This window comes from Humulus lupulus, chromosome 7, assembly GCF_963169125.1.
Source record: "Humulus lupulus chromosome 7, drHumLupu1.1, whole genome shotgun sequence".
In the NCBI taxonomy this organism is placed as follows: Eukaryota; Viridiplantae; Streptophyta; class Magnoliopsida; order Rosales; family Cannabaceae; genus Humulus; species Humulus lupulus.
This window is the reverse complement of record NC_084799.1, coordinates 177,959,951-177,983,277: the sequence shown is the minus strand read 5'-3', so window position 1 is coordinate 177,983,277 and position 23,327 is coordinate 177,959,951. Positions and strand designations below refer to the sequence as shown.

Genomic DNA, 23,327 nt, shown 5'->3' with positions numbered 1-23,327 from the left:
CAAAATAGTTTCTGTCAAGAACATGCAAGAACCCAAGATACGAAACAGATATAAAAGAGATATTGCATGGCACTTCAACGACTGAAAAGGTTGATAAACTTACTTGAATAAGGATTAAAGCAAGTCTCTGAGATACTAAGTAGGTTGGTTGGGCAGAAACTCCATGGATCGTCAAGGTCGTCTGGATTTCTGAGTGTTCTACACTTTGTTCTTCAGTGTTCTTGAGGAGAAAGTGAAAAGTAAAAAGTGAAAAATGATCCTGAGGGATTATTTATATTTATCATAGCACTGTAAAAGAGATAATCATGAAATTACTTTTTTCAAAGCATGGGGAAACACAATAGCCGTCAGACAATTTCTTGGAAACTGAAAAGACATGATTGGTTGCCTTTTTCGAAAAGGCATGGGCGGCTCTGACAGATATGGTGGGGTACGCAAAGGGTCAGTTTCCTAAGTTTACTTTATGCTGGTCGTAGTAAAATAAACTTGGGGGGCAAATGCTTACCCAAAAATGGCTTCTGATGACGTGGCAAGAATTTCTCACACGTGGTTGGCACGTGGCAACGCCAAAGTGAAGAGGTGTTGTTCGACTATCAACCAGCTCCTTGTTGCTTCATTAGATCTCGCAATTAGATGCGACCAGCCTAGTCACATGATCTGATTTATTTCCTTTTAAGATATGTAATCTTGTAATAACTACATTCATTATTTCCTTTTTATTGCCTTGATACACTGATATTAAGGATAATTAAGGCTCATTGGCCCATGTAACTCCCTTGAGCCTATAAATATGAATGAGAGGGCTCAAGGAAGGGACTTTTGAACCTTTTTTCTAAATACTCATAGGAAGAGCGTAAGTGTGATTATCCACCGAAAAGTTGTAATTCTCCTAAGGCTTGTGAAACTCAAGAACCCTAGTTCTTTAATCACGACATTGGGATTCAACATCAATAATAACACTACGTGGACATAGGTTGTTACCACATTGTTGGGGCCGAACCACTATAAATCATCTATGTCATTTCTTTACCATTGGATTCCATTCTTGATTGCCTTCTTATTTCTTTGTCGTTAATCTGACCCCGTGTCGTTGGTCAAATCGAGGGTCAACACGAATTTTTTAATAAATTCTAGAAAATTAATTGTGGTATTTTTGCAAATGAAATAAATTGTGGTATTTTTGCATAAATTCATAAACTTGCTCATATAGTAACATGATTAGGCTCATCCAATTATAACACGTCTGTTTGTACTATATGTGGTATTTTTACAATTCGGCTTAGATGCATATAGTGGCCTATATGTTTGTTAGATATATGGATTTTGCCAAATAAAATATTCATAAAATGATAGGTTTTATTTGGGCCCATTAGAAAATGTAAAGTTTAAATTTCTCTCTTGTGGGTGGTTCCACTTGTGAAGTCTCATTTGCTTTGCATGACTATAGTGGGTGTAACGACCCAAATTCACTAATAAGGCTTAAGGGCCTTGATTAGTGTGCCGGGAGGGCATGATGGGAATTATGTGTGATTTTTTATGATTATGATTTAAGCATGTTATATGATTATGTGAATTATGTTATGTGATAATTATGATGTGTGAATCGTACCGCGTGGGTGCTGTGATACCAACGTGATGCACGTGCCGAGACGGTCCTAGAAAACTAGATAATGGTAACTGGTGATTTGGTAACCTGCGTAACTGTTAGTAACCATAGAGAGTAACAGGTTTTATGGGGAAAGTGGTAGAATTGCAAAGCTGGTGAAAAGACAGGTATGGCCTTGAGGTTTAGTTAGGAAGGGGTATTAGTGGAAGGGTAGAATAGTCATTTGGTAGGGTAAATGATCATTAGCTGAAGGGAAAATATCATATACGTATAACACTTGGAGAAATGGGTTTATGCTGAAATTGGGGACCTAGAGGAAGAGCAAACCTAAGAAGAAGAAAGGAGAAACTAAATTTAGCTTTTGGAAGAAGAATTTAAGGGTGATTGAAGTTGTCAAGCAAGCTTAGATCAAGAATACTCAGAGGTAAGATTTTGATTATGATATATCCAAGTTTTAAGTCTGAAATTTTAGATAATGAATGTGAATTGAGGCAAGTTGGTGGCTGGTTTTGTGTGAATTCAGAATTGGGAAATCAAGGGGGGAAGGAGGTTTAGAGCTGGAGGTTGGACTCACCACTCAAGGTAAGGTCTCTGTGTGATTATTAGGCTTGTTTCTATTAAGGTATAGGGAGTTTGGGGTGTGGTTTGTGTTTGAGTTCAAGTTGTTCTTAATTTTCTGGTTTGAGTTGTTAAGTATGAAATTCAAGAGTGAATTTTAGGATTGAAGGTGTGAGTGAGCTTGGGCATGATGTTTTTGGGTTGTTGTGAGGTTTATTAAGGGTTTAGAGTTGGTTTTGGGACTTAGGATGGAGTTTGGGGTGATTTGGAGAGGTTGAAGCTCGGGAAAACGCGAAGGAAAAACCCAGAATTCTGGGCTGCGAAGGCGTGCCGCGGCACGGGTTTTGTGTGCCGCGGCGTGGAGTCCCTGACTGATGGGTGTCGCGGCACAAGGCCAATTTCAGAGTGTCACTTTTGGCAATTTTTGGCCTTTGCTCCGGGGGTTCGGGGGATGTCTCCGGGGTGTTGTTCTAAGGTTTTGGGGGTTCCGAGAGTGTGGGTTAGGTTCCGGGAAGGTAGTCTTGGATTGGTTAATGACAAAGAATATTATATTTGTGTTGTGATTAGGACTTTGGAGAGGCTCGAAGTAGAGGACCGTGCTTGTGGCTACGTGGCATCGGAAACCAGTGAATTGAAAGGTAAGAAAACTGCACCCGAATGTATGATTGTGATGGGACTAAGTGCTCCCGAGAGTTGAATTGTGTCATCGTTGGTATTATGCCAAGGGACACGTATAAGCGGTCTAAGAGTACCGTTCATGATTTTAGTGCACGGGGCGCGAATTGGCCATTGGAAGCCAGAAACAATAGGTTAACAGAGGGAGCAGCCTGTGAACGCTAGCCCTGGTTAACATCTGTGTTTTATGTATTTTGAGCTGAGATGCTTAGTATGTGGTATACTTGAATGATGATATACTTGAATTTATGAGATGCTATATGAGTAATTAACTTGATTGCTAGTTGTTCATGCTCCGTTATTGCTGTGTTTTCTTGCTGGGCCTTGGCTCACGGGTGCTTCGTGGTGCAGGTAAGGGCAAGGGCAAGCTGGACCAGGCCTGAGGTGGAGAGCTCCGAGGTGAAATGTACATAGCCAGCCGTTCGATCACCATGGTCGAGGAGTGTGTCAGGACAGAGATTACCTAACTGCTCATTTTGCCTTAGTATGGCTGTTAATGTATTTAAACTTTGTAAATTTTGTAAATGGCCTTTAAACTGTCATTTTTGGGATCCCATTTAACAAAACAATGTTTAGTAATGAGAACATAACTTTTGAGACCAAAACGCTTTTAACCCTAGTACCTCTACTGTTTCAGAACACGTTTTTACTTTTACGACTTGATTAGCAAGTCTGACACTTTATAAACACACAGTGTAGCGGTCTTGGCTATCCAGGGCGTTACAGTGGGCCTAATCAATTAATAACAATTAATAAAACGAAGGTTTAAATTCCTGTCTTTTGGACCTTGTATGGAAGTATGGGGGCCTTAGTAGTGGGAACGACATACTGGACCCAGCCCTCCTCCATACAACTCCAATTGTTAAGACTCATTTACCTGAGTTAGACTTAATTGTATAGGTTCATTATATTAGTTAAACCTAAATATTGATTAGCAACAAATTAATTCTAAATTAATTGAATTTGTTTCAATGTGACACTTTAGAATTAATAGGAAATTATAGGACTTGGTTTTACAAATTTAATTTTTTCAATTTTTTGAAGAATCATGGTCATTAATTTTCTAAAAATAAATAATAAAAATACTATTTTTAATTTTATAATGAGCTTATTTTAAGAATTATATTCGATTTCCACCGTTGGTTTAACAAGGTCAATAGCTTAATGGTGCCTTAAGACGCTTTGATTCGTCCCCCTATGGAAGGTGTTCATTAGTTATTTTGACAAGGTTAGATTTCGAAAGATAGATAATTATAGGTCAAATTCTACTAAACTCACCCCTACGGTGACTACTATGACTAAATCTATTGATTATCGAAATCGTGGGTCTAGCTCATAAAATAAGAAATTTTGTTTTCTTATTTTGATCAAATAGTAGGTTGTTAATGATGGTGTCCATTATTAAATAAGTTTACAACTTTATTTTACTAGTGGTATTTTTTACTCTGGCCAACCGGGATAAGGATATCATAGATTAGTTAAAAACCTAAAGAAATAGAGATATGATTGTTTTTGGTATTTTTTCTCATATCTTACATATTTTTGGTATATGTGTTATTTCTTGAAATTTGTGTGAATATGAGTTTTATTGAGCAAAAGTAATTGATTTATATTTTATTGATAATTAGTAGTTTTAAGTATGGTTGTGTCTACTCCCATCCTTTCTCAACTTTCGATGGAGAAACTCACTGGAGAAAACTTCCTTAAAAGGAAGCAGAATATCAACACAGTGTTGATTGGTGACAACACCAAGTTTGTCATGACTAAGGAATCCCCAAAACGAGCACCATCTCCGCACGTTCGTGATGGCATCATCAATGCTCGGATGGCACCGTGTTCGCACGTTCGTGATCAACTCAACTATGGTCTGACGCAGCTCATGAACGAGCTTCAGACTTTCAAGTCTATCATGGGTGGACCTAGTAAGGGAGGAGAAAATAAGACTACTGTTGTTGCTGCTGATCCAACTAAGGTTGAAGCTAACCCAACTTCATCTTTGAAAGCTAGAAACAAAAGGAAAGGTGGACAAAACAACAACCTTAAGCCTGCAAAGGCTACAAAGACGAGTGCACAACCAAATGCACAGACGCCTAAGGGAAGAAAAAGAACAAGAAAGGTAAAGATAAGTGCTTTCACTACAAAGAGAAGTGGCATTGGAAACGAGATTGCCCCAAGTTTCTAGCAATGAAAAAAAAAACAAAGGTAATGATTATAGTTCATTTATCTTAGAAACATGTGTTTTAGAGAATGATAAATTTGTTTGGATTGTTGATTCTGGATCTACCAACCATGTTTGTAACTCTTTATAGCTTCTTGAATCGTGGGAGGAAGTGGACGAAGGCGGCTTAAAGCTTAGAGTTGGGAACAGAGCGTTCATTGCTGTCCAAGCTAGAGGAAGAGCTCATCTAAAGTTCAGAAATAAATATTTAATCTTGAAAGATGTATCTTTTATTCCGGATTTTAGTAGAAATATAATTTCAGTTTCCATGTTGCAATTAGAACAATTTGTTATGACTTTCACAAGTTCTAATATATCTATTTCTTTCAATGGATCACAAATTGTGTATTGCATGTTTGGAAAACAGGCTTTATATTCTACGACCTAACAAACCCCTCGCTCTTAACAATGATTTATTCAAAGTAGCTAAACCTAAGACCAATAAACGTCAAAAGACTGATAACGACAACATGACGTATTTATGGCATTTGAGACTAGGTCGCATTGGCTATGATATAATTCAAAGACTTACAAAGGATGAGCCTTTGAAGGAACTCACCTTAGGTGAATTACCTATCTGTGAATCTTGTCTAGAAGGCAAACTGACCAAGCTTTCATTCTCTGCAAAGGGTGATAGGGCCAAAGAACCACTTGGACTTGTGCATTCAGATGTTTGTGGACCTTAGAATGTACAAGTCAGGGATGGTTTTGAGTATTTCGTCATTTTCATTGACAATTACTCTAGATACTCATGTCTTTACCTAATGCATAGGAAATCAGAAACATTTTCAAAGTTTTCAAGAATTCCTTGCAATGGCTCATAACCAATTAGGTAAAATGTTAAAGATCTTGCGATCTGATAGGGGTGGAGAATATTTGGATATGCAGTTCCAAGATCATTTAACTGAACTTTGGATTTTATCACAACTTAATACCCCAAGTACTCCGCAACAAAATGGTGTAGCGGAACGCCAGAACATAACTTTATTGGAAATGGTTAGATGCATGCTTAGTTACTCAACTCTGCCAACTTCATTCTGAGGACATGCAATTGAAACCGCGAATGGCATTCTCAATGTCGTGCCGTCTAAACCAATCACCAAAATACCTTTAGAACGCTGGAATGGTCGTAAACCTAGTTTACGTTATTATAGAATTTGAGGGTGTCCCACCCACGTTGTGAGGAAAAGGGAGGGAAAGCTAGAACGGTGAACTGAAGTTTGCATATTTGTTGGCTATCCTAAAGGTACTCGGGGTGGACATTTCTATAGTCATTTAGAAAAGAAAGTGTGTACTTCTACGAATGCTACTTTTCTGGAAATGACTATGTCCAAAACTTCAAACCACGTAGCAAAGTAGTTTTAGAGGAGATGGTTGAAGAATTGACTCCAACCAATGTTCCATCGTCATCAACACGAGATGATGATGAAATTCCAACTCTTCATGTCCAACCGACGCAAGTCGATTTAAATGAAGAAAGTACCACTGTTCCTGAGCAAAAAGTCACGGAACCTCATCATAGTGGGAGGGTTTCTAGGAACCCAGTTCGCTATGGTTTGGATGGTGAAACCAATATGATTGTTGGTGACACTAGCGATGATGATTTGTTGTCTTTCAAACAGGCAATGGCTTGCCCTGAAAAGGAACTGTGGCTCAAAACCATGAAACAGGAAATGGAGTCCATGTACTCAAATTCTGCTGGGATCTTGTGGAAGCACCTACTAACTTTAGGGCCATTGGGTGCAAGTGGATCTACAAGAAGAAACTGGGTGTTGATGGAAATATCGAGACTTATAAAGCTCGATTAGTGGCAAAGGGTTATGCCCAAAGAGAAGGCATGGACTATGAGGAAACTTTTAGTCTGGAAGCCATGCTCAAGTCCATTTGCATCCTCCTATCCATAGTAGCCGCTCTCGACTATGAGATCTGGCAAATGGACATCAAGACAACTTTTCTTAATGGGAAACTTGACGAAGTCATTTATACGGATCAGCTAGAAGGATTTAAAGTAGCTGGACAAGAAAGAAAAGTTTGCAAGTTGAATAGGTCTGTTTATGGACTTAAGCAAGCTTCTCATTCCTGGAACCTTAGGTTTGATGAAATAATAAAAACCTATGGCTTTGAACAAAATATTGATGAGCCTTGTGTTTACCAACTGAAGGCAAATCAAATAGTGGTATTACTGGTTCTTTATGTAGATGATATCTTACTCATTGGAAACAATGTTAAGAAATTATCAGATGTGAAGAATTGGTTGAGCACTCAATTCCAGATGAAGGATTTGGGTGAAGCAAGTTATGCTCTAGGTATCCAGATCATTAGGGATAGAAAGAACAGACTCTTAGCTCTATCTCAAGCAACTTACATAGATAAAGTGCTTTAACGTTTCTCAATGACAAATTCCAAGAAAAGGCATCTACCGTCTCGCCATGGAATTCATCTTTCAAAGAAGTAGTCTCCCCAGACTCTTGAAGAGGAAGATGCAATGAGAAAAGTTCCTTACGCATCTATAGTTGGAAGTCCGATGTATGTTATGTTGTGTACTAGACCAGATATCTGCTATGTAATGGGAGTAGTGAGCAGGTATCAGTCAAACCCAGGACTGGAACATTGGATAACAGTTATGCATATCCTAAAGTATTTAAGGCGAACTAGGGATTATATGTTAGTCTACAAGGGTGATGTTCTAAACCTTGTAGGCTACACCGATTCAGATTTTCAGACTGATGTCGATGACAAGAAGTCTACTTCTAGAATGGTGTTTACTCTTGGGGGTGGAGCTGTGTTATGGAGAAGCATAAAGTAGTCTGGGATCTCATATTTCACCATGGAGGCTGAATACATAGCTGCGTCAGAAGCAGCTAAGGAAATAGTCTAGCTAAAGAAGTTCTATTCAGATCTTGGTGTTATTCCAAAAATGGATAAACTGCTTGTGTTGTTTTGTGACAATACAGGAGTGATAACCAACTCGAAAGAACCTCGTAGTCACAAGAGGAGTAAGCATATAGAAAGGAAGTATCATATTATTCGAGAATATGTGGCCAAGGGAGATGTGAAGGTTATGAAGATTGCATCTGAAGAAAATCTTACAAATCCATTTACAAAGACACTACCAGAAGCTACATTTGATAAGCATATCAAAGAAATGAGATTAGTAGAATTAAGGCATTAGTTTCAATTAGTGCAAGTGGGAGTTTGTTGGGGGGGTTTTATGCCCTAATTAAAACTCAATTTCTTTGTAATCTCGTTTTATTATCAATAAAAGAATAGAAATCATTTTTTGACTTGGTCAATTACTTTGCTCGCATGTTTTATTTTCATGATTATTTGTTTAATATAAACTTCTATTAAATCCCGAGCATATAGCTAATCATATTTATAGTGACGCAATCACAGTGGAATATAAATATGCTTATATGTTCAAAATAAGTTAGTCCTAAGATTAGTCAGTGCACAAGATTTACACTGACTTGCCAATCTACGATATGATCTACTTACACATTGCAGTGTTATGTTCTTTCCAGAACATTAGCAAAGTAGATAAGATCGGATGTATTTGTTACATTGGACTGGACCGATATTGACAGTTGATAGGATAAGTAAACATATCGTTATTATCTATTCTATTCATATCATATAGTTGAACATAGGTCAATTCAATCTCAATTCTGAGTGGTTAGGATTCTAACTGATTGTATTATTTGAGTTCCTTGACTTGTTCGTAACCAGCTTACCCTACGGACTAGCCCATACTTACATCTTGGGAACTCGGTAGTATAATTGAGTGGGAGTGTTAATCATAGATATGAACATCTATCGCTTCTGATGAAGAAGTGAAATGATGGTTTCCTTTTAGTTTGGTTCAAGGTACTAAATGATAGAGATCTCATTTCAGTAATTAATATTAGTTTACTGAAATATCATTTATAAGGAACTAAGTGTTTTAAGGATAAAATACAATGAGGGGTAAAACGGTATTTTAGTCTCATCTCATTGTAGATCGTCTATAGAGGATTGAGTGACAATTATGGTTGTAACAATGGATAATTAATAACATCTCTATATTACTTATAGAGCGTTCTATGAATTCAAGAGTGTAATTCCGAGTCTTTAGTGATTCAGAATTAATAAGTTAGTAAATTTATTTGTTAGATTTATAATAACTTATTGGAGCTTGATTTCATAGGCTCATGGTCCCCACTGTACCTTGGCTAAAATCATCTAGATAGTCTCAATTAATTTATTTAATTATCAATTAGAATTATCAAAGTTGACTAGGTCAATTTCGGATAGTTTCGCAGAGTTATACAATTTAGAGAATAAAAGAGAAATTAGGGCAAATTTATTGATTAAGATATATTAGTATCTAAATTAATAAATAAGTTTAAATCAAGGTTCAAATTATAAATAATTAATTTGATAAAGGATTTAAATAATTATTTAATTAAGTAATCAATAGAAAATAATACAGGCCTTGATTTTAAGTCCAACACGCTTATAATTAAATGGGAAATTTCACGGGCCTAAAGCCCATGATAGTTTCGACCTATGGCTGATTATTGGCTATCATTTTATTGATTCTTTAATTAAATAAGTGACCTATTTGAGTCTATAAAATGAATGCTAAGTGAGAGTTGAAATAAATAAGTTGAATCACAAGTTTCTGATAGGTTTTAGATTCTCTATACTGCATAAGTCTTTTTCTATGTCTCATTGTTCTTTTCTCTTCTTCTCTCTGTATTTTCTTCTCTCTGTATCTATCTTATGTGTTGAGAATTGCCCACTCTAGTCTAGGTGACTCTAAGGATACTTTGGAAGGCTGTGAAGAAAATTGAATAACGGTTCAGTTTCTTGGTAATACCCTGCGACAGAAAGGATACAAGGGTTAGAGAAACATGTTCTAGGTTGTCTCATATTCTTATCATTATTTCTCTTTGAATTCAATTTTAGAAACATGTTCTAGGTTGTCTCGTATTAATTTGTTTAATATTAGATCTACATGAAAATAAATAAAGATTCTGTATAAAGTTTCCCAACACTGACCCCCTCACTATGGTTATGCTACTTGCCTGTCATCGGGCTTAGTATGGTCCGGGCCGTTAGGGTTTCTTGACATTGTTCACTGGGCCCAAGTTGGGCCTGGACCTATACTGAGGGCCCATGGACCCGTTTGACCCTGCCACGTGTCAAAGGTGGAAAATATGAATAACAATTAGATATTTAATTGAACAGTTATTTAATTAAATAGATTTTCTCATTTTTTATTCTACTTTTATTAAAAAATATTTAATTAAATAGATTTTCTCAATTTTTATTCTACTTTATTTTCATACACTTTTTAATCTCATTTTTTTTATTCTACTCTTCTAATTTATGGTTATTAATTAATTTATGAGAGCTCCAAGTAGATGATGTGGCACCCTAAAATTGTTATAAATCAATTTATCTATTTTCTCATTCTTTTTAATTTTATAATTATTAATTAATACTTAAAGAAAAAATATCTATCTAATTCGAATTCCAATTTGATTAGATATTTAATTAAATATATTTTCTCATTTTTTTATTCTACTTTTCTAATTTATGGTGATTAATTAATTAAGGGAGAAAATCTATCTGCTTTCTACTTTTTTATTCTAATAATAATTATAATATATGTTGTTGACCACGATTTTGGCCAACGACGAGTAGACGTCAAAACTACAATGAACCTTCAAGAGAAAAATACGACACAGATAATTTTATAGTGGTTCAGCCCCAATTTATTGGTAATAGCCTAATCCACTTGGAGTTGTGATATATAGATCTTACACTTAAGATCAGATGAACTTGAGCCAACTGAGTTTCTTAAGTGTAAGTAGAAAAATACAAAGTTTCTCTCTCTAGAGAATACAAGCTTTCTCTCTCTAAGCTCTCTCAGAAAATGCCCCAAGAATACCTCAAGTAACAGTCCCAAAATATCCAAACTAGAGAGTTTTTCTCAGTCTAAAAAGATCAGATGAGATCCCCCAAAATGATGTCATGAGCCATTTATTTATAGGCTCATGGATCGTACATAAGTATCTCCCTTTTACCGGGTCCTTGGTTCTTCCAACAGACTTTAATTAACAAAATATAAATAAATCTAATATCACAACAATATGGCTATTATTCCGGGATATCTGAGAGATTCCCACGGCAGTTGAGAATGATTCGGGTTGAAGCTGTTACTGAGGACATAGGCAAATACCTCTCGTCGGCAAAACACACCTCTAGCACACTTCTTGTCTAACATGACACATCTCTGGTCTAGCATAACACATTTCTGGTCTAGCAAAACGGACTGACTGGTCAGCCAAACACCTGACTGGTCGCCCAAGCACCTGACTGGTCGGACAGGTACCTGACTGGTCGGTCATGACACTTGACTGGTCAGTCAAAAATCCTTATTGGTCTGACAGAAACTCTACCAAGTCGGTTAGATCACTTTATCACAACTCCAAAGAGCCAATACATTTATTGACTATTAATGTGTTGTTTACAGACCATGTATTTCCACTTGTCACTTCTGATTGCCATGTCATCGATCGAGGGCTGAAAGATCCTAGTCACTTGCTACTTGAGACAATCAGAAATTGGAGTTCGATAGAAGGGATGGAAACATAAAGTCCCTATGTTTGGGAAGAAGTCTCACTCCAAATCCTCCAAAATCAATTTTTCAAAAAAAAAATGAAAGAATAAAAAATAAGACAAAAAAAATTAGAAAAATTACATATATGCCCTTCAATAAAAATTATACATATATTATTTAATAATAGATTATTTACTAATTTTGCATTTAAATCTATCCCCTCAATATCAAACAATACTGAGGAAATTAATTATCCTCTCCATCATTTTTATACTCTCCCTCCTTCCAACACTTTTTCCCTATTGCCAAAAATTGAATAAAAGTTCATTTTTAAAAATAAAGAATCCAAACAGATAATCGGTAAAAATAAACCTTACACAATGCATAAATTTATTTATACCTAATTTAATTTTTTTTATAAAGAACCACGTGAAAGCGTATTAAAAAAATGTACGTGTGTAACAAGCTGTTTGAGCTTTGTTTTCAACATTACAAATTATTTGAAATTTCTTAAAAATCTGCAGGAGGTTTGCTACATAATGACCACCATCATAAAAAAAAAAATTGGGTTAAGATGCCCCAACGTATCCATATAAGGAGTGTGTCGTATTAGTTGAGTAAAAATGACTCTCAACCACAAAATCTCCTAAAAAATATAAGAAATTTATATTTTTTAATTATTACAAAATACCGCGCAAAACACTGTTATGTTTTATAATATATTTATATGAAGGAGAGCATCATGAAGATGATGTGGCACTCTAAAATTGCTCCAAATCATTCTTTCTATTTTCTCATTTTTTTTTCATTTTTTTTATTCTTCTTTTAAAATTTTATGATTTAAAAAATAAGAATATCTATCTAATTCATATATAATTTGAATTAAATTAATTCATTAATTGTAATTTATATATTTATATAAATGAGAGCACCAGAGAAATGATATGACATTCTAAAATTTCTCCAAAGCATTTTTTTTATTTCTTATTTTTTCACTTTTTTTTTCGTCTTTTAAAAATTTATGAATAAAAAAATAAAAATTTATATCTAATTCATATATAATTTGAGTTAAATTAATTCATTAATTGAAATGAGAGATATTTAAATTCTAAATATATATAGTTACGATAATCTATTTTTATTTTTTATAATAATAAAAAATTAATTAATTATTTTAAATGAGAGGTATTTAAATTCTAAATATATATTTTAAATTCTAAATATTTATATATATAATTACGATCTTCATATATAATTTGAATTTCAATTTGACCAAAGTTATTTTATTCCAAATTCATTCATTTGATCTGAGTTCATGTCGTTCATGCCTATGATTTTGTTTTTTCTTATACTTTTTTCATTTATTTGATTTCTATGAGGTCATATCTTCATATATTTCTTTTGATTTCTTTTACTTAAATTAAAAAAATGTCTAAAACATATATAGTAATTATAATTACTTATATAATTTAAATATTGATTTAAATTGAAATAAGATACTTATTAATAACTAATTTTCTAATAATTATAATAATAATAAATCAACCATTTATAAATCGACATTTATCTTCAAATTTTTACTTCCACATACGTTTATCTTTTTATTTTATGTTTTGATATTTCAAATTTAAAATCAAATATTAATAACTAATTTTTTAATAATTATAATAATAAATCAATCAAATATAAATTGACATTTATTTAAAAAAATTTCCATTCTACGTTTATCCTTTTCATTGTTTTGAGATTTCAAATTCAAATATTAACAATTAATTTTCAAATAATTACAATAATAAATAAATAATATATAAATTGCTATTTATCTTCAATATTTTTCATTTATTAATTTGATATTTAATATTTATAATTAAAAATATCAATATACACACGTGAGGTTAATTTAATTTAGAACATTATTAATTAAATCTATTTATCTATTATTATTTATATAAAGGAGATCCCCAAGAGGTGATATGATACTCTAAAATCTTTTGAAAGCACTCTATTTTTTTTTTCTTTTTTTTTTCTTCTAATTTATACCTATTTAATTAATTTTCTAATAATTATATAGCCACAAAAATAATTAAATAATAATAAAAATAAAGATGATAAGTATATATATACTTAATGTTATCCCAAAAAATTGGAATTCGATGACGTGGCAATCAGAAGTGACAAGTGACAATACATGGTCCGTAAACACATTAATAGTCAATAAATGTATTGGCTCTTCGGAGTTGTGATAAAGTGATCTGACCGACCTGGTAGAGTTTCTGTCAGACCGATAAGGATTTTTGACTGACCAGTCAAGTGTCATGACCGACCAGTCAGGTGTCATGACCGACCAGTCAGGTGTTTGTCCGACCAGTCAGGTGTTTGGCCGACCAGTCAGTCCGTTTTGCTAGACCAGAAATGTGTTAAGCTAGACCAGAGATGTGTCATGTTAGACTAGAAGTGTGCTAGAGATGTGTTTTGCCGACGAGAGGTGTTTGCCTATGTCCTCAGTAACAGCTTCAACCCAAATCATTCTCAACTGCAGCGGGAATCTCTCAGATATCCCGGAATAATAGTCATATTATTGTAATATTAGATTTATTTATATTTTATTAATTAAAGTCTGTTGGAAGAACCAATGACCCGGTAAAAGAGAGATATTTATGTACGATCCATGAGCCTATAAATAAATGGCTCATGACATCATTTTGGGGGATCTGATCGGATCTTTTTAGACTGAGAAAACTCTCTTGTGTTTGAGATTTTGGGGACTATTACTTGGGGCATTTTCTGAGAGGTGAGAGAGATAAGGCTTGTATTCTCTAGAGAGAGAAACTCTATATTTTTCTACTTGCACTTAAGAAACTCAGTTGGCTCAAGTTCATCTGATCTTAAGTGTAGGCTAAATATATCACAACTCCAAGTGGATTAGGCTATTACCAATAAATTGGGGCTGAACACTATAAAATTATCTGTGTCGTATTTTTCTCTTGAATGTTCATTGTAGTTTTGACGTCTACTCGTCGTTGGCCAAAATCGTGGCTAACACTTAATAGCTTTAAAGTCTACTATAATCATTTTACACATTGTCACTTTTAATTCGTGCATCCATTTTGCGAATGAACAATTTTCATACTATTTAATTATGATACAATCTACTTGTCTATCTATTTTTCCTATTTTTAAAATAATAAATGGTCCAAAAACAAGTAATCGACTAAAATACACGTGGTTGAAAAAATCTATCTATATATTTATATTTTTAACATTCTGACAAAACACAAAGTTCACAAATTAAATTTAAAAATAAAGGATCCAAATGAGTAATCAGCTAAAATACAAGATTTAAAATGGTATAAACCCTTATAGAAATATAAATTATATAAATATATATTTTATTTTTTATAAAGAATTTTTAATCTTTTGAATAAATACATGATCTAAAGGTTAATTTTCAAAAATAAAGAATCCAAACGGGTGATTGACCAAGATATAGTGTTCGAATAACCGACCTATCTATTCTTATTTTTAACATTTTGACAAAATTTGAGGTCCACAAGTTAATTTTTAAAAATAAAGAGTTCCAACAGATAATCAACTAAAATACAAGATTCAAAATGGTGTAAACCTTTACAGAAAACATATATAATTTACTTTTTATAATGAATTATTAACCTTTTAAATAAATACATGGTTCAAAGATTAATTTTTAAAATTAAAGGGTCAAAATACAGTGTTCAAATAATCGATCTATCTATTATTTTTTAAACATTTTAACAAAATGCGAGGTCTAAAAGTTAATTTTTAAAATTAAAGTATTCAGACAAGTAATCGGTCAAAATGACTCTTACACAAAACATAAATTTTCTTATACATAAATTTACTTTTTATATAAAAAAACCACGCAAAGCGTATAAAATAATAATAATATTAAATAAAAGCGCACGTACAACAAACAATTTGAACTTTATTTTCGGCACTTTAATTATTCAGAAATTTTCGTAAACGTGCAAGAGACTCGTTTTATAATGAACACTATCATAAAAAAAAATTACGGTTAAGACACCCTTATGTATCCATATAAGAAGTATGTTGTACGAGTAGAGTAAAAAATAATTCCTTACACACAACCTCCGAAAAAATATTTTTTAATAATTACAAAATAAAGCGCGAAACACAGTTATGTTTTTTAATTTCTAAATAAAATTGAGCAAAAGCATAAATGCAATTATTTATACATAGCTTGGGCTGTCTCTACAATAACAAATTTTAGGTTTGGAAATTATGTTATTACCATATTGTAACATGTAGATATTTTTAATAAAAAATTTCAAAAATATTAATAAAATATTATCTTACTTAAAAGTGTAATTAATAATAGCATATTATATTTTTGAAAGCAGTGTGTTACCATACCACTCACGACAAATTCAATATGTTAGTCTTGTGAGAAGAAGAATCCATAACTCATCAACTGCTATGGACGAAGCAGTCAAGAACGGCAACATTACCAACGCAAACGACAATTGGAGCGAATCCGTGGAGGACCTGCTCACAGCCGGAGACACCGACGCCGCTATCTCTCTCTTGGAATCGGTCATCTCAAACCTCCAAACATCGGAATCCCACCCCCAACTGCCTTCCGCTCTCACCGACCTTGCTCGACTCTACTCCTCCAAGGGTTTCTCTCTCAAAGCCGATCAACTTCACTCTCAAGCTTCCACTATTCAACACCGTCTCCTCCACTCTTCCTCTTCTGCGTACAGTTTCTTTCTCCGTATCTTGTTTGGTTGCACTGAAATTTGTTTAGAGTCTCAACTATTTGTATTTTCCATTTAATTTCAGTGTTTCTCATGGGACTCTGAAGCAGGAGCCATGCTTGTCGCCTGATTCTGCTCCAATTCGCATTGAATCTTCAACTGATGGTACCATGGAAAACTAATTCTTTAGGTCATTCATACTTTGGAAATTCCATTGCTGATTTAGTTTATATTTTCCTTCATTGAATCTGGATATTAACTTATTGTGAAGGTAATATCGAAATATTTACAAACTCTTCAGATGATACTTCGCCACTGAAGGAGGCTTCGGATGATGGTAGGTATCTATTGTTTCTGCGCTTTTTAATTTTTATTTTATTGGGCATTAGTACTCGTATTAATATGACCAATCAGAATAAGGCTGACGATTCAATTTCTGTAATTGAATTATGAACTGGAATAGTGATTTCCCGCCTTAACTGTTCAGTGGATGGGTTTAAACTTTACAAGAGTGATATTGCATTGAAATATTGGGCTTTCTATTTTTCTTACTGTTTTCAGAGAATCTGAGGAGATTTAAGATAGAAATTTTGAATTTCCAAAACTTACAACTTTATGTTACGGTACAACATATGAGTATAATTGGTAATTTTATACGTGTTTAGTGTAAAGCAGACCCAAAGTTGGGTTCCCATTAAAAAAAAGAAAAAGAAAAAGAAAGACCCAAAGTTGGGTTTAGTCTAGATCAGCATTCCTATAAATTAAGATTAAAGGTACATATTATTTTGTATTAACTTTTTATGACCTTTACCACTTCCTCAGCCTATCAACTCTATTTGGTAATATTGCTGGTTTTAGGAGGCCCTCTGTGGGAACAATTGTTCTACTAGAGCCATGGAATATGCTTGGTAGAGTTATAAAACAGTTACTTTGAAAAAGCAGGAGCTCTTGCAAAGAATATTGCTCTGGAAGTTTCATAGAAGTCATTATTATTATTACCTAGAGAACCCCCTCCCCAAGAGAAAATTGTCCAAAATAACGTATTAGGTATCACAACAGCAAAGTGCATGATGATTGGTAATACTTATTAGAAAAATTGGGGATAGAAATCTCTAAGGAAACATGCATTAAATTTATCATTTTTTATGTCTAAATGTCTTGCACTCCTATCATTTCATTAACAGAAAAAATGCTCTTTAATAGCTGTTGTAGAACATAAAAGTAAAACAGTATACTAAATATGCGCTTCTTAGCTAGTTAAGGAACACTCCGGGAGTGTCCTTTTAAAAAGCAAATGCAGAGGTTTCCTACTGTAAGCATTACCAAATGATTTGTGGCTATAAACTTATGTTTTTTTTTTTGCCTTTCACAATTTCAGTTGCAATTGGTCTTTTGTGGGGCATTTTGTACTATTTTGCTGGCACAAGACAGCAATAGTGTTTTAAAATACCTATTTTAAGATCTTCATGAAATAAATCATGGACTGTATGCATATGCTCTAATTTTAATTATTCTTGATCAACATGAAATGTCATCAAACTGTTTAACCATAAGCACCATATCATGTCACATTATTTTCCTATATGTCTTTCAATTGGAAGGTTCTATGTAACTTTGAGCTGCAGTCTCTGCTCTATGATGCCATTAGCTGTACTCCTGATGTAGTAAGATTATTCCAATATGATTATGACCAGGTATTGTTTTATGAAACTACAGATTGGGAAGCTATTGCCGAGCGCTCACCTGATGAATTACTTTCCTCACAATGTCTGCCTGGAGTATCAAAACTTTCTTTGGAAACTGCCAATCCTAAAACCGCTACCCCTAAGCGGCGTGGAAGGGGAACATTTTCTTATAAGAAAGATGAATTGTACAGTGATAATTTATCTGATAAGTCAGTTATAGATAATTTAGAGGATGGAGATGATTCCCATAGTACAGAAAGGAATACAGAGATTACAACATGTAAGTTGCTAATTACAAGTATTCAACAATTTATAGTTTTATGGTCAATATTTATATTATTCTTGATCGTTCATACTGCCATTTCCCTTTACTTTAGTTTTAGGTATTTATGAAATATAAGATATTTGTCAATATTAATGTGTTTGGTTATGTCATTGACTAGAGATTTAATACGCATAACAAGTTAGGGATCAAAATTTCTTTTTAAAGATGGGTTTATATGCTGAAATGCCTTTTGTTTTCTTACATTCCCCTAATACTGGTTTATTTAATATATCAACTTGTTAGTTTTGTAAGTCTCTGTGTTGGTGGTACTTATCATTTATAGTATAAATTTAAATTATTCTTTTGTTTCCATGGTCCATCATAACGTATTGTGTAAGAGGCCAAGGGCTTTCATATAAAACACTGCATAGTGTCTTGTCTTCAAGGATTGCAAAAAGTTAGTGCCTTCTTTACAGTATAATAAGTTGTTTTCTCTCGATCAAACTCTCATGGTCTATTACGAGGACCAAATAGTTTTGACTAGTGCCTTATCCTACTTTCTTTCTGAAAATGGTAAACAAATTAGAATTGATATATAACCATAAGCATTACAGAGTTAATGTCAGTCATACCTTCCATTTATGAAAAATGAGATTCCCTTGATGATAGCAATTGTGGTAATTTTATTTTTTTTATTTTTGTGGGGGAAGCTGGGTGACAAAAAGGGGAATATGTTTGGAGTTGTCAATTATATTTAAGGCTTGTAAGCCTTTGTGTTTTATTTGTAAATCGTAATAAATAGAATTTAGTTGTTAAAGCTTCCTAGTCTGTGATTCTTGTCGTAAAAAACATAATTAAGGATTGTTATTGTGTTCAGCAACATATGGTACTCGCCATGTCCTTGTTTTGGCTGATTTCCCACCAAGCACTAAAACAATAGAACTGGAGAAGCTTTACGAGAATTTCAGAGATCGTGGAGTTGTAATTCGCTGGGTCAATGATACCACTGCACTTGCAGTTTTCCGGACACCATCAGTTGGTAATTCATGTTGTACTTCTTTTATAAAAAAAATGCTCATTTCATGTAAATAGTTAACAATCTATTTGGTATCCCCTATCAAATTGGATGTAAATTCTGGTACTGTAGATTTGTAGGTATTGTGAATCCTGACTTGCTTAGTCTTCCCCGGGCTTAAATGTTCAATAGAATGGTTACAGTCCTTGACATTTATGACAGACGCAAATTTTCTTTTTGCCTCATTGTAATTCTTTTATGTTTGATCTAAAACAATTTTTTATTTATTATATAAGAAACACAGACTCTATATTAATAGAAAGACGATGAGGCTTCATCCAAATTACAATGCAAGAAGCCATTCATTATCTAATACAGAAAAGAATATCCTATCATCGAATTACAACCAGAAAAGTGACTCATTATGAGGATGGAGGATAAATGCAAGCAGCTTGTTAAAGCGAGATCATTCTTTGGAGCAATTTTTTTTTTTTTCTTTAGGCATCCATCTTCTCATTTTAATATTATTTGTGATTTCTTACAGGAAGATTTTTTTAACTTCAAAGTGTTTCTTCAATTTTTTAGTTAGTTGGTTTATTGGAATTGATTTATAATTTTATATAGTTAAGGGGTGGTATTATGCTTAATTTTTCAATCTCAAGCTGTCAGAGAATTTGTATATTAGTTGTCTCAGTGATAAGTTTCTATTGACTGGTGAAAAAAATCTTGATTGATAAGTGAAGTACACTTTATTATTCAGAAGAACTATTTTTCTTTCAATTATTTTTGTCCATATATTAATTCACAATCTTAAATCTTTTTATTGCAGCACTTGAGGCCAAGAACTGCATAAGTTGTGCATTCAAAGTATATATACTTGGTGATGATGATGAGCTGATAAACTCAATCTCACCCAAAGGTAAAATACTCTATATATTCCTTTTTCTTTCAATGGGTAATTTTTTGTAGTTTATCATATACATGCCTTGCTTGTTTACTTGATTTTCTCCTAGTCCTTGTGTGTATGTTTGTCTATACTCTGACACCTATAAGGAGATTTTATGAAAATAAAGAAACCAGTTCATATATATCTTCTAACAATTTGATATTTTGGAATGTTGATGGTTTCTAATAGGCTGCATTAAAATAGACGAATTTTAAGAAGTGAAAATTAAATGAATTGATTGATTTGCTAAAAAAAATCTTCATTTCTGTTAAAATTCCGTAGTAATTTTCTGATAACCAGTAGGAGGCATGTTATAAAATATAAAATAAAGATTTGTATCAACTTTATCCTAGTTTGCTTGGTAAGATGCTAGATGGTAACACACATAAGGAACACCTCTGTTGGTATGCTTTTTGGTTCTGTAATTAAAGGTTCATGATTCTACATATTGAAGAAACTGAATAATTTTAGCATTGTTTTATTGTCAATGCATCTGGCACTCAAACCATTTTAATTATACATTTTTCAGATCTTGAACCTCCTCGACCTAGGCCAAAGACATCTGCAAGAACTGCCCAGAGGCTGATTGCACAAGGTATGGGACTGAAATTACCCTCGGCGTCATTTGGTTCAAAAGAACTGAGAAAACAGGAAGGTGATAGGAGGAACCGCATTGTGACGAGGCAAAAACTTAAAGATGATGCCTGGGGGGATGATGATTGACCTTTTAAAGAATGGAAATTTCTTAACCTTGTCTACTTAACATTTCTATTGTAAATCATTCCTTTCACTAGTGCAGATTTGTGGTCTACAATAGTTTTCATTATCTATTATTTATTTTGTGGTGAGGTTTTTAATTTTTTATTTATGGAGGGGGGAACGGCTAAAAGATGTGTAGATGATACTTTATCTATCTTTCCTACTTATGGTCGTGTTGAAAATTTATTTTGAAAAATTACACTAATTTCTTGACACCACATGGACCAAAATTGATTTAAAAGGTTAACTTGTCAGGATTGTGAAAAAATGAAAATGATTTTATTATTATTATTATTATTATTATTATTTTCCTCAACCATAAGAGTCTTGATAGAATATTCTCAGCCATGCTCTACAAGATTTACTTAAGAGTTGTCACTGTAATTTTTTAATTTATCTTTATTGCTCGAGTTAAAGCGGGTCGTGCACCCTAAAATTATTTCAATAATGTTACACTGGAATATATGCGAGGACCATAGAAGGAAGAGACTAAAAATGCCAACATTTGGTGGGAAACCGATGATCAATGCAAATTAATGGCAAATTACAGTTTTAATGCCCATTTGTCGAGCTGAAAATCATTATGTAATGGTTGCAGTTCTCTCACCGAGTAAGAAGCACAAGGAGAGGGCGTAACATTTTTATGCTAATTTTTGGAAAATATTTTTCTAATTCTTATTTTTCTCCCATTTCCTTTTATTAGGGTACCGAAATTAGAGTAAAATATTTTGTATATGCGTGCAACAGAAATATTTGAACATTTTTTTTTTTATCTTAAATTATTTGGAATTTTTTGAAATTTAGTGAGTTGTTTGTTATAACTACAATGTACCCAGTCATTAAAAAGAAAAAAAAAAATTCAACCTATACACGTACCGAAAATAAAAAAGAAAACTAGTTCTTATAATACATTTAAGCAAATAAATTGCGCTGCATCAATACCATATAAATATGACAATTATTAATAATTTAAAGCATATTTATAGTTTTTTTTACTTAACTAGTTCATGATTATATTAAACTTGAATAATCATATTTTTTTAAACCATTTAGTACCTTGTGTTTTTGTAAAGTCTCGTTTTGGTACCCTGTGTTTACAACAATGCTCATTTAGTACCCTGTATTTTGAAATCGTACATATTTGGTTCTCTGTATTTTGAAATCGTACATATTTGGTACTTTACTCAAATTTAATTAATAAAATTTTGCTGATTTAATCAAACTCCTATCAAATATGTAAGTTCCAAATTCAAATTTAATTACTTAATTACATATAAGTGATGTCAGTTTGGTCATATTGATAAAATTTCATTTATTAAATCAGAGCTAGGTACCAAATATGTATGATTTTAAAATACATGGTACTATATGAGCATTATTGAAAAAAAGTACCAAAACGATACTTTACAAAAACACAGGGTACTAAATGGCGGATTTTTCATAAATATGGCTTTTTAGCCATTAATGTGCAAAAATATGGTAATTAAACTTTACTTACTTTGTATGGAAAAACTTAACTACAAAAAATCAGAATATGGGGAAGTTATCCCACATTAAAAAATAAAACAAATAAGTCATTAAGGAGGGTTGTATTGTAATTAAAGATGCACATACTACCATGCTGAAATTTGACTTGATCAAAAACATCCCCAACCGAATTTTTTTTTCTTCAGCAAGAACACCCATCTCCGGCAACCACAAACCCGAACCTCCAGTTACCTCCAGCCACCTGAAACAACACCTTCCTACAATCGGATCTGCTTCTCCAACCACGTCCATCTCCGGTGACGTCTTTCTCCATCACCGGCGATGTCCTCCATCTCCGGCGACGAACTTCTCCATCGTCCAAAGCATCCAAGAAAACCAGGTTTGTAAAAATCTTGCTCTGTCAAATACTATATTAATATAATTTTATTCAACTTAATATCTATTAAATTCCTAATTCTTCTACATAATATAGAACCATTGATTTCATATTTTTCTCATACCTATTTTACAGATTATAATGGTAATCATGAAGTTCATGATGTCCATTTAAAAAAAAAACATAATAATTAACTTGAAATTTGAAAAAAATAATTAAACCTACTAATATGGTTATATTGATTGACCAAAAATATACAAAAAACAAGAAATATGATTATTTTAGATTCAACTTTGTCTTTGCGATAAAAAAAACATTTCATATTGGTCTGAATTCTAAATTGTCAAAACTTTCAGTAACAACAAAGTAACC

General features: G+C 33.1%; 1 protein-coding gene across 2 annotated transcripts; it reads left to right on the top strand.

Annotated features, from left to right (window-relative positions):
- Window positions 1-16,073: 16,073 nt before the first annotated feature.
- LOC133788869 (uncharacterized) lies at window positions 16,074-21,309 on the top strand. 2 transcript variants are annotated; one of them, XM_062226496.1, is made up of 7 exons: window positions 16,074-16,421; window positions 16,507-16,586; window positions 16,723-16,758; window positions 18,138-18,386; window positions 19,249-19,410; window positions 20,216-20,305; window positions 20,862-21,309. In XM_062226496.1, exons 1-7 carry the CDS (start codon window positions 16,141-16,143, stop codon window positions 21,053-21,055), a joined length of 1,092 nt encoding a protein of 363 aa, XP_062082480.1. In that variant the 5' UTR covers window positions 16,074-16,140; the 3' UTR covers window positions 21,056-21,309. The 2 variants fall into 2 exon arrangements, with proteins under 2 accessions (XP_062082480.1, XP_062082479.1); XM_062226495.1 differs by having other exon boundaries at window positions 16,693-16,758.
- The last annotated feature ends 2,018 nt before the right edge of the window (window positions 21,310-23,327 follow it).